This window comes from Gekko japonicus, unplaced genomic scaffold (genome assembly GCF_001447785.1).
Source record: "Gekko japonicus isolate JY-2015 unplaced genomic scaffold, Gekko_japonicus_V1.1 scaffold668, whole genome shotgun sequence".
Classification (NCBI taxonomy): domain Eukaryota; kingdom Metazoa; phylum Chordata; class Lepidosauria; order Squamata; family Gekkonidae; genus Gekko; species Gekko japonicus.
In genome coordinates, this window is record NW_015174861.1 from 427719 (window position 1) to 438344 (window position 10626).

Below are 10626 nucleotides of genomic sequence, written 5' to 3' on the forward strand. Positions count from 1 at the left end.
GTGGAATTTGTATATTTGGGATTCCTGTAACACTAGTCTTTTTCCCTTGTTTGGATTTACAACCTTTTCAGTTGGCATTCAGTCTCCAACAACAATGCCAAACTACTTCTCTGAGATAATTCTTCCAAAGTATAGAAGGCATTCACACTGGCACACCTCAATGCCCTACTTTCAGCTGTGATGTCAGGAAAATTTTGAGGCAGCAGTAATATTGACTCTGTGGATCATATTCTGCTTGAGTGTCCCAAATTTTCAGCTCTAAGAGATGAACTGATCTCCCCCTTTAAGCAGGATTTCCTTTCTCCAGAAGCAAAATCATCCTGGTTACTTAGAGATGAAAACAAACAAACTACTTGCGTGTAGTAAAATTTCTAGCAGCTGTTGTCAAATCACATGACAACTTTTGCAGTAGCAGCCTTTAAATTCTTCTTTGATTTCCTGTGGAAAGAGGCTTGTGGGATGAGGGTTTGAAGTTTATGACTCTGGCTGCAAAAACAGTAAAGACAATAAATAAATATTGCACTGGGGGGAGAGAGATGTGAGCCAAGTCTGAGTGACTGTCGTTCATTTTTAATACCTCCACATTGCATGTTGGGGTGGGGAGATTTCCCTTGAACTATTTATTTGTTTCATTTATACCCTACCTTTCCCCCCCAATGGGGACCCAAAGTTGCCGCCTCTGCCTCTGTTGCTGAGAACGATCCAAAGACTCATGAGGGTCTGTACGAGGTGCATCCTGATTGTCCCCTGGTGGCCGAGGCAACCTTGGTTCGCCAATCTCCTCTCACTAGCCAAGGCACGCCTTCCCCTCCCACAGGTGCCAGATCTGCTCCTGGCAGAGGGAGGAGCCCTCCTATTCCACGAGGTACACAAGCTCAAGTTAACAGCTTATCTCATGGACACTTAACTTTCTCTGACAGAATCAACACTGTGCTACTCAATGCCAGGAAAGATTCTACGCGACGTTCCTCCAGTGGGAAGTGGGCCCGCTTCTTAGCCTCCATACAGCCCTCTGACGTTCCCCTGGCTTCTGTCAGGATTGACCAGGTCCTAAACTTTCTGCTCTCACTGGCAGAGAAGGGACTCTTGCACTTCTCACTCAAAGTGTATTTGTCAGCAATTTCGGCCTACCATCAGGGCTTCGATGGTTTTTCCGTTTTCTCTCACTCAGTCTCTAAGAGATTTATGAAGGGTCTCCTCCACCTGTATCCACCAATCCGCTCACCGGTACCCTTGTGGGATCTACCGCTGGTGCTCCGCCATCTCATGGGGTGACCCTTTGAGTCTATGGCGACTTGCGAGCTAAAGCATGCAGCATGGAAAACTGCCTTTCTCGTCGCCATCACCTCGGCCAGGAGGGTGGGCGAACTCGTGGCTCTACGCCATGACCCACCGTTTCTTGTATTCCTGCCAGACGGTGTGATACTGGTCCCTGACATATCTTTTCTGCCTAAGGTGGTCTCCTCAGAGCGAGTCTCCAGCTGACTCTCTTGCCTGCACCAGAGCAAAACAAATGTGCCTGCCTATGCGCTGGCTCTACCCACACCACCTCTGGCTCTACCCACACCAGTCTCCCTCCCCTTGTTCAAAATAGAAATTGAGATCTCCCCCCACATATGGTTGCATGGCAGCCTGCTGGCCCTTTCCCCACCATTTTTCCTCTGATCAGGGCACTTGCACTCACAATTTCCTCCTCTCCCTTTGCACTAGGATCCTTGACTTCTGCACCTCTGATTGCCCATCCCCTCAGGCTTGGCATCACCAGCTGGCCTTGCTCTGCCTGTCCCTCATCTTGGTTTTCCAACTTTCCGTCCCCCTTGTGTGCTAGGCAGTCCCCCCTTTGTACTTTGGACTTTGTTGTTGTTCAGTCGCATAGTCGAGTCCGACTCTTCGTGACCCCATGGACCAGCTCCCGCCAGGCTCTCCTGTCTTCCGCCGTCCTCCGAAGTTGGCTCAATTTCATGTTCGTTGCATCGATGACACTGTCTAACCATCTCATCCTTTGCCGTCCCCGTCTTCTTTGGCCTTCAATCTTTCCCAGCATCAGGGTCTTCTCCAGGGAGTGCTCCCTTCTCATTTGGTGGCCAAAGTATTTGAGCTTCATTTTCATTATCTGGCCTTCCAGGGAACAGTCAGGGTTGATTTCTTTTAGGATTGACTGATTTGATCTTTTTGCAGTCCAAGGGACTCTCAAGAGTCTTCTCCAGCACCATAGTTCAAAAGAATCTATTCTTCTGCGCTCGGCCTTCCTTATAGTCCAACTCTCGCAGCCATACATGACTACTGGGAATACCATTGCTTTGACCATGCGGACTTTTGTTGGCAGGGTGATGTCTCTACTTTTTATCATGCTGTTTAGGTTCGCCATCGCTTTCCTCCCAAGGAGCAGGCGTCTTTTAATTTCATGGCTGCTGTCACAGTCTGTGGTGATCTGGGATCCCAGGAACGTGAAGTCTGTCACTACTTCCACGACTTCCCCTTCTATTTGCCAAGGAGTGATGGGGCCGGATTTTTTGCAATCTTATATTGCAAAAAACATAAATACTGACAATAAAACTTTCTTCAAATACATTAGAAGCAGGAAACCAGCCAGGGAGGCAGCGGGGTCCTTGGATGACCAAGGGGTAAAAGGAGTACTGAAGGATGATAGGGAAATGGCTGAGAAGCTAAATACATTTTTTGCCTCTGTCTTCACTGTGGAAGATGAGAAGTGCTTGCCCACTCCAGAACCACTGATTTTGGCAGGGGTGTTGAAAGACCTGAGTCAGATTGAGGTGATGAGAGAGGAGGTCCTACAACTGATAGACAACTTAAAAACTGATAAATCACCAGGCCTGGATGGCATACATCCGAGAGTTCTGAAAGAACTCAGATGTGAACTTGTGGATCTCCTGACAAAAATATGTAATCTTTCATTAAAATCTGCCTCCATTCCTGAGGACTGGAAGGTAGCTAATGTCACTCCCATCTTTAAAAAGGGTTCCAGGGGAGATCTGGGAAATTACAGGCCAGTCAGTCTGACTTCGTTACCGGGTAAGTTGGTGTAAACTATTATTAAAGAAAGAATTAACAGGCACATAGATGAACAAAAACTATTGAGGCAGACTCAGCATGGGTTCTGTAAGGGAAGATCTTGTCTCACTAACCTGTTAGTGTTCTTTGAGGGAGTGAACAAACATGTGGACAAGGGAGACCCAATAGATGTTGTTTACCTTGACTTCCAGAAAGCTTTTGATAAAGTTCCTCATCAAAGGCTCCTTAGTAAGCTCAATAGTCATGGGATAAAAGGACAAGCCCTTCTATGGATCAAAAACTGGCTGATTAATAGGAAACAGAGTGAGTACTTCTTCACCCAAAGAGTGATTAACACATGGAATTCACTGCCACAGGAAGTAGTGGCGGCTACAAGCATGGACAGCTTCAAGAAGGAACCGGATAAACATATGGAGCAGAGGTCCATCAGTGGCTATTAGCCACAAGGTATAGATAGGAATTCACAGGCTGGGGCAGGTGATGCTCTGTATTCTTGGTGCTGGGGGGGCAACAGTGGGATGGCTTCTAGTGTCCTGGCCCCACTGATGGACCTCCTGATGGCACCTGGTATTTTTGGCCACTGTGTGACAGTGTTGTACTAGATGAGGCATTGGCCTGATCCAACATTGGCTTCTCTCATGTTCTTATGTTCTTTAACTAAGGATGTGCGGTGTCTAAATCATGTGAAATTCTTACAGTACATGTTGGAAAGATAGCACTATGCATGCACATACATTACCTCAAACTGCAGCAAAGGTCAACCCCGTTCAAGACTCCTACCCCAACCAAAACCAGCACTGTTGAATCTGAATGTATTCCTTCTAGCAGTGTACAATGGAGATCTCTCAAATCAAATAAATATTAAACAATGTGTCTAGTCTTATGCTAGAACACACATGCTATTTCAGTTATGATGCGGACAAGCATTTTTATTTTTTATATTTTCTTGCACAATGAAAATAAATGGCTTCAAAATGGAGATAGCAAATAAAACGGGTCTGAGTTACTCTGATCTCGCCTCTCTCTTTGTAAGCACTAGAAGGAAAAGACCTAGAATCGAGTCCACTAGCACCTTCGAGACCAACAAGATTTTCAGAGTATCAGCTTTCGAGAGAGTCAAAGCTCCCTTCTTCAGACAGAAGTAAAACACTTTAATACAGAAAGGGTTCCTACCGATCAAACTGAAAACAGCAACTGTTTTTTCCCCCTAAAGACCACTGGAGGGAGCTCTCGTTCTTACAACCCGGAACTATTCTTCCTAGTTCCGAATGCCGGAATCTTGTGTTCGAGGATGCATAAATAAGACAAGGGGGACAGCAAAAAGTGTTGCGCGGCATAGAAAAGGGCGAAGATGAGCGTCAAAGGGCTTGTCGGTCTCATACAAAGAGGTAGGGTGGTATTGTGTTTGTACCTTAGGTGCGAGGGAACTTTTCCCCCCTTCCTCCCTTTTGCCACTGTCAGAAAGACGTGCATTTATGGTAGTACAATGGTACAAAGTTGGTGCCCCCTCGTTAAAAGACGGAGGAAAGAAAGGGCTCGTGTTAAAGATCGACGAATGTTCAGTAGAAGCCATAACCTAGAAATCTGTTTGATCATGTCTTTTAAAGAAGGCGTTACCCAGGTAGCTGACCTTGGAACATCTGGTATTACTTGTGAACTCGTGCTACTAAGAACGTGTCTGGTAGTAACCCAAACAACAAATGAGGACACGTGCTCTCTTCTGCATTACATGGTGGCTGGAAAGCGTCACTTCTTATGAAAGTTAGCATACGGGTTCCACGTGTTGGGTGCACATCGTCCGTGTTATTTCAGTCCCGTGTCTAGGTGATAGGCATGAGGCGCTCAGTGCAGCACTGAGAGCGGCTGGGTGTGATTCCCAGAAGTACAAAAAAATCCTGCCCTAGATGAACTGGGTACTAGCTACAGCACCCTGTTGCTTGTTCATATCTCAGTTTATCTAGGACAGTTGGGCAGAGATTTTCATACTTCTGGGAAACCCGGGGGGAGAGGGGTGTTCCAAAAGTAGCTCTTCAGTGATAAGATCAGTCAGTGTTGGTGGATGTTTCCCTTAAAAGCATTGACTACCATCACTGATTTTCCTCTGCACTTTCAGTTGAAGGGAAGTATTAGGTGCATTTACTCAGGCCTCCTTGTAACTGTCTGAACCAACAGGCCTGGCCAATGCTCTTCATGACCTGAGGAAATGCCCTTGAATATATCTCAGCATCCTCTGCAATACTTATGGCTTCCATAGCAAAAAATTTTTTAAAAAATGCAGCAGTTCCCTGGCAGACAAGTTGTTCTGGAAAGGTAATTGGATCAGTAAAAGATTCTTTTTTAACTCCTGCTGTTGCAATGCGGGCTTATGGGTGGAGCAGGCCCAAAGCATGTACTGAGACAATACATCTGATCTCCCAAATAAAGCTACAATATTTCACATTTATACATAGTTTTCTTGAGTACTGAAAGTGGTTCATGTACAGTTGTCAGGATTAGAGTTGATTTCAAAACACAGGCTAGTGTCATTGCCTGTCATGAGTTCTCAATGCTGATAAGTTACCTGCTGATGATTATTGTTTGACAAGGTAGTGTGGACAGGATAGTTATTATTACTTCAGGCAAATAAAATGGCAGACAGTACAGAAAGTTTTCTCAGATCCCAGTCTGAATCATGTTCCTACCTGTGCTGTTATTAACTTGAGCAGAAGGGAGAAGTTTGGTAGATGTAGCTTCTTCCATCTCCAGAGGACTGTGATGGAAGAGGGTTTATTGGCTAATTTACTGTTAGAAAGAATATGGAGAATTTAAAGATTAACAGACACTATGAAAGATTCAGAGATTAGTTTAAAGGAATTCTTCTGACAGTAAAACTGTGTTGCTTGATCTTTGATAATTTTCTGCGTGAACTGATATGTGGGATTCAGTGGATGTCTTAACTGTTTGTTACTGGCAACAAGTACTGGCAACTGCATGTGATTGGCATCTGATTTTTCCCCCCTAGGTAGAAAAGGTTTTCTCCAGCTGCCTTTAGGTTCATCTCGGCTGCAACCATTGTATCTTCTGTGGTGTCAGAAGTCAACATCTGTTGCACAGCACGACTCAGCTGATTCTTCATCTGTTCCTGAGAACTTTAGGGAACCTAAACCATCAATAGATGATTTGTATTCCTCTGAGCAGAAGTCTGCTGTTCTACAGCAACTCAATTTGGCAACTGTTGAAGAACTTTCTGCTATGAAACTCTTGCGAGGAAGAAAGTCCATTAATGTAATAGAGTACAGAAATAAGCATGGGCCATTTCAGGATTTACAGAGTTTACTGGGAGTACCTCTTTTTCAATATAAAACCGCTGTTAAAGTGTGTGACTTTATTCTTAACCCCCTTGCAAAAGAAGAAAGGAAGGAGAGGAAAACTGTATCCATAACGAAATTTATCAAGCCAGAAATAGAAAGTGAGAAATTGAAGGTATTCTTTAAGAACAGTGCCTTTTTCATATAACAAATATTAAGGCTGCAGTCCTTTGCATGTATGGGAGAAAGTCCTATTGAACTCACTAGGACTTACTTCAGAGAAAATGGGATTGGGTTGCAGAGCTTTTAATGCATTATTAGTTAGGTTGATCTGTCCAGCAAGGTTACATTCGATGGCTAGGATTCAAAGAGAACAGGCATGCACAATACAATTTTTGATGTAATTATTAAACCTCCAATGCTGTATCAAAAACTGCTTTTGAAACTCCCTGCCTTTTCAAAAGCAGCATGCCATGCATAGAGTGACTGCTGTTTGAAAAAAACCCCTCCCTCAGCAGAATTAGTAATGAAGCTGTTTGTGTCCAGTCCAGTGGATACTTTTATGAGAAACATCATTCTGGCAGCCTGATTCTGTCTAGAGTGCAGGAGCAAATGCCTGTGTAAGTAGGTCTTGCAATGTTTGTCATAGTAGACCAATCAAACCAGTGGGGCCCTTCTTGCATAGTCTCTCAGTACATAGACTCTGTCTCTCTTTAAAGGTTAAATGCAAAGTGTTGGGAAGATATATAAGCCTGTGTCTTGTCGCATGTATAACTATACATCTAGGTCACAATTAGTTTAGTGTTTATAAACTTCCTAGACTAATCCAAATTCTGTATTTTAGGTATGTCTTCTTGAGTTTTGTGCCTCTAATTCTGGGAAGTTTCATGACTGGTAGCAAGTAGGATGGAGTCCTTTTTGAATGCATACTGAGCCTTTCCCATAATCTCTTTCAGAGTGCCAACAGCATTGTGTCTGTTGTTTTTGGCACACGCAGAATTGCATGGGCTCATGTTAACAGACATTTAACTATTCATGACTGGCAACAGCACGACTGCACAATGTTTATGAAAGGAACCTACATGCCGTCGGTTTATCTGGAAGAGGTAAGCTACATTTTAATGGAAAGCAGCTTATGTTTGAAAAGAGTATTCATTTGTCATCTACGGGTAACTAGCAGGGTCTCTGGACTGCATATAAAACAGGAGGAATAGATGCATTAATTTTATCTGATTGTCCTTTCTTTAAAATTGATACAGGGGTTGGAGGAAAATAAAGTGGGAAATTAGGGGTTTCTTTTTAGGGTTCTGTAAAAACAACGTCCACCTACAGTTTGGCTTTTAAAGATAGTGTTCAGCTTTTGCATACTGGAGGTCTAATCACTTACTGGCACTGAGAGTCCAAACCTATGGCTTGATTTAAAGGCATTGCCAAGTGAGGGAGAAAGATCTCCTATCAGAGTTTTCCTAATATGCATGCTTTTTAGGAGCTAGTAACCTTTGGGATACCATGAAAAAGGTTGGTAGACACAGATATTCCTTGTAGATGTCTGAACCAGTAAACTCAGATTTTCTCCCTGGACCATGTAAATGGCAAAACTAAATCTGACTTCAATACATATATATATATGTATATATAAACATGATTTTTGATGCATTATATTTTTCAGATTTCTTCTGTAGTATCCAGACTTCCTGAAGCAGATTTTTATGTTTTGGAAAAAAATGGACTTTCTGTTTTGAATGCAAATCTGTTTCCAGTGATGTTGCATCTTCGTACAGTAGAAGCTATGCTGTATGCATTGTTACATAAAGCATTTGCAGAAGAGGGCCAGCATAAAGTACTAAGTATGGCTCGAATTTTTTTAGGGAAACACTTTGGGTTGATGGTGGGAGAATCACGGACTAGTGGAATAGATCTTGTAAAACAGCTTCTCTTAGAATCTGTTACACTTGCTGAGCCTCGTGTGAATTTTCCAAGAGAGACAGTGGTGAGTTACCAAAACCTGTTGTCTGCAAACAAGCCAAGGCGAGATGAGGAACTGTGTGATTCATTGCTACAAGCAGTAGCTTTTTATGAGATTTTAACAATGAACAACAACACTTAAATCTTTCTAGATTTCCTTGACCACCTTCTCTTGTTTGGTTTATGGCATCTACGGTAATTTGGCAATGTTAATTAAATTTTTATACATTGAGTCTATACTATAGCCCAAGAAGCATATACCTTCAGCAGTGGCGAAGCCATGATCGTAACAGGGGGAAAAAGCTATTAAGAGCTAATATAAAATTTACAAATATAAAAATCTAGTCACACTGTACAGCTCTATGGTTCTATGAAAAATCAAAACAAGGTTTGCCACTGTGGGTAGTATTACAGTTGTATGTAAATTTATTTAGAAGTGGTATGTTTGAGCCCACAAGGTTAAAAAAAAATTCATAGATCATATTTAAGGTAGTAACATTGCTACTGAATTATGTAAAATGGATACTATTGTTTGTCAGTTGCCTGAATGCAAATTTAAGAGTATATTATGGTTTACTTTAAGCAGGATGGCTGGGTTACATTTTTATCCCTCTGTTGCTGCAGAGAGCTGGTGTTTGTATGAGGGGTTCTCTTGTCTGTTATCTCTAACAACCTTGCAAAATAGGCTAGGCTGAGACTGAGCTTCACAAGTGAGTGGAGATTTGAATAGTCATAACTCCGTCCCACATGAGAAGAGTGCATAGAGTCTTATGGTGCCTTGTTTAACTTCTAGTTCGTTATGTTCAGAGTGGGCTTCAGTATTCATTAACACCATGTGTATACACAGCCTTATTCCCCAGAAATACACAAATATTTTGAGACTCTGTTGAGTACTGAAAGTTAACTGTACAACTTATTAAGTACCATTGCTAACATGTATAGGCGAGAGGCCTCATGTAATGATCATATCCTACCATACCTAACAACTCATTGTGCTAGTTGGTACCAATATTTCTAGAGATGTGAAGGCCCAGAAACCTTTTCCCTGAAGTCCCTTTTACAATTTTTCCATTGGAAAATGTTTGGGAAATAAAGCTCCTACAAAGTATTTTCTCTTAGGATGAGTGAAACGCTTTTAAAGACAAGGTGGGCATGCTGTAGCCATATACAGCTCTTAAATCCAAGATGTGTTTCTGCACCTAGGACACCTAATCTTCATGAGGGGAGCATGTAGGGCTTTCATTGCATCTCAGGTGTTGCATGCCTTCTGTTGACCTTTCGACCTGACTTTTTTGTGGTTGATTTTTTTAATCTCAACATTAAACCACTGTGACAGACATTTACAGAATGGGTAACAAAGTTTATTGCCCTCCCGTGCTGGATGGGATGGGAACTGAGCTCTAACACAGGGGTATCGAACTCATTTGTTACAAGGGCTGGATCTGACATAAGTGTCACTTTCTTGGGCCAGGCCATGCGTGCCATGAAATGTAACATAAGGTACCTGAGATATAAAATTTATAAAGATGATTTTAGATGCTGAATGGCAAGAGCAGGTGTTACTGGATTAGGTGTGATATGCAGAGGTGTGGGCATACCACCATTGGTGATGAGACAGGAAACCTAGGTCTCAGTTTGGTACAGAAGGATTCAGTCCAGGAGGATGCAAAGAATAAATGGAAATAGGTCTGGAGAAGTGAGCAGTGACTTACAAAAGCACATACCCTACCACAATTTTGTTAATCTTGAAAGGTGTTACTGGATTCTTTCTACTGCTATTAGAAACCACAGCATTAAAAAAAAACCAGTGGGTGAACATTTTAACCTTCCAGAGGGCATTCAGTTGCTGACCTAAGAGTAGCAGTTCTCTTACAAAGGAATTTCAAAGGGAGATTAGAAAGAGAGACTGCTGAATTGTAACTGATCCCAAAGCTCAAGACAATGCAAACTCCTGGACTGAACTGAGACCTAGGTTTCTTCTCTCATTACCAATGCCTGTCATTGTCATTTGGTGTCTGAAATCACTTCCAAGATATAAGGGCAGATGGACTCACATTCTAGCTGTATCTGAAGAACTGAGCAGTGACTCATGAAAGCTCATGCCCTGCTACAAGTTAATCATTAAGATGCTGCTGGACTCTTGCTCCTGTGCTATTAGGTTCCTCTCCCCCCTTCACCTGTTGGAAAGGGGGATCTCTTCAAGTGCCCTGGGACTTGCTCTCTCTGGCTCTTTCCCACCCGCTCTTTGAAGTGTGCTGCCACACAAAAGCTTATATCTGGAATAAAATGTTGTTGGTCTTAAATACAGTACTCTCTCTTTGGTGTGCTCTCTGGCTCTTTC

The 10626-nt window shown here is 42.7% G+C and overlaps 1 protein-coding gene across 1 annotated transcript; it reads left to right on the forward strand.

The window, feature by feature from the left end:
* The first annotated feature begins 4364 nt into the window (after window positions 1-4364).
* On the forward strand, window positions 4365-9896 carry TEFM (transcription elongation factor, mitochondrial). Its single transcript, XM_015424700.1, has 4 exons — window positions 4365-4421; window positions 6035-6495; window positions 7277-7426; window positions 7990-9896. Exons 1-4 carry the CDS (start codon window positions 4385-4387, stop codon window positions 8425-8427), a joined length of 1086 nt encoding a protein of 361 aa, XP_015280186.1. The 5' UTR covers window positions 4365-4384; the 3' UTR covers window positions 8428-9896.
* The last annotated feature ends 730 nt before the right edge of the window (window positions 9897-10626 follow it).

What these genes read in the sequence shown, in the direction of transcription:
- TEFM (XM_015424700.1), top strand. Translation starts at nt 4,385, where the DNA reads ATGAGCGTCAAAGGGCTTGTCGGTCTCATACAAAGAG. An exon ending in TAGAAAGTGAGAAATTGAAG is followed by an intron (nt 6,496 to 7,276) that starts GTATTCTTTAAG and finishes AATCTCTTTCAG; the next exon opens with AGTGCCAACAGCATTGTGTC. An exon ending in CGTCGGTTTATCTGGAAGAG is followed by an intron (nt 7,427 to 7,989) that starts GTAAGCTACATT and finishes TATATTTTTCAG; the next exon opens with ATTTCTTCTGTAGTATCCAG.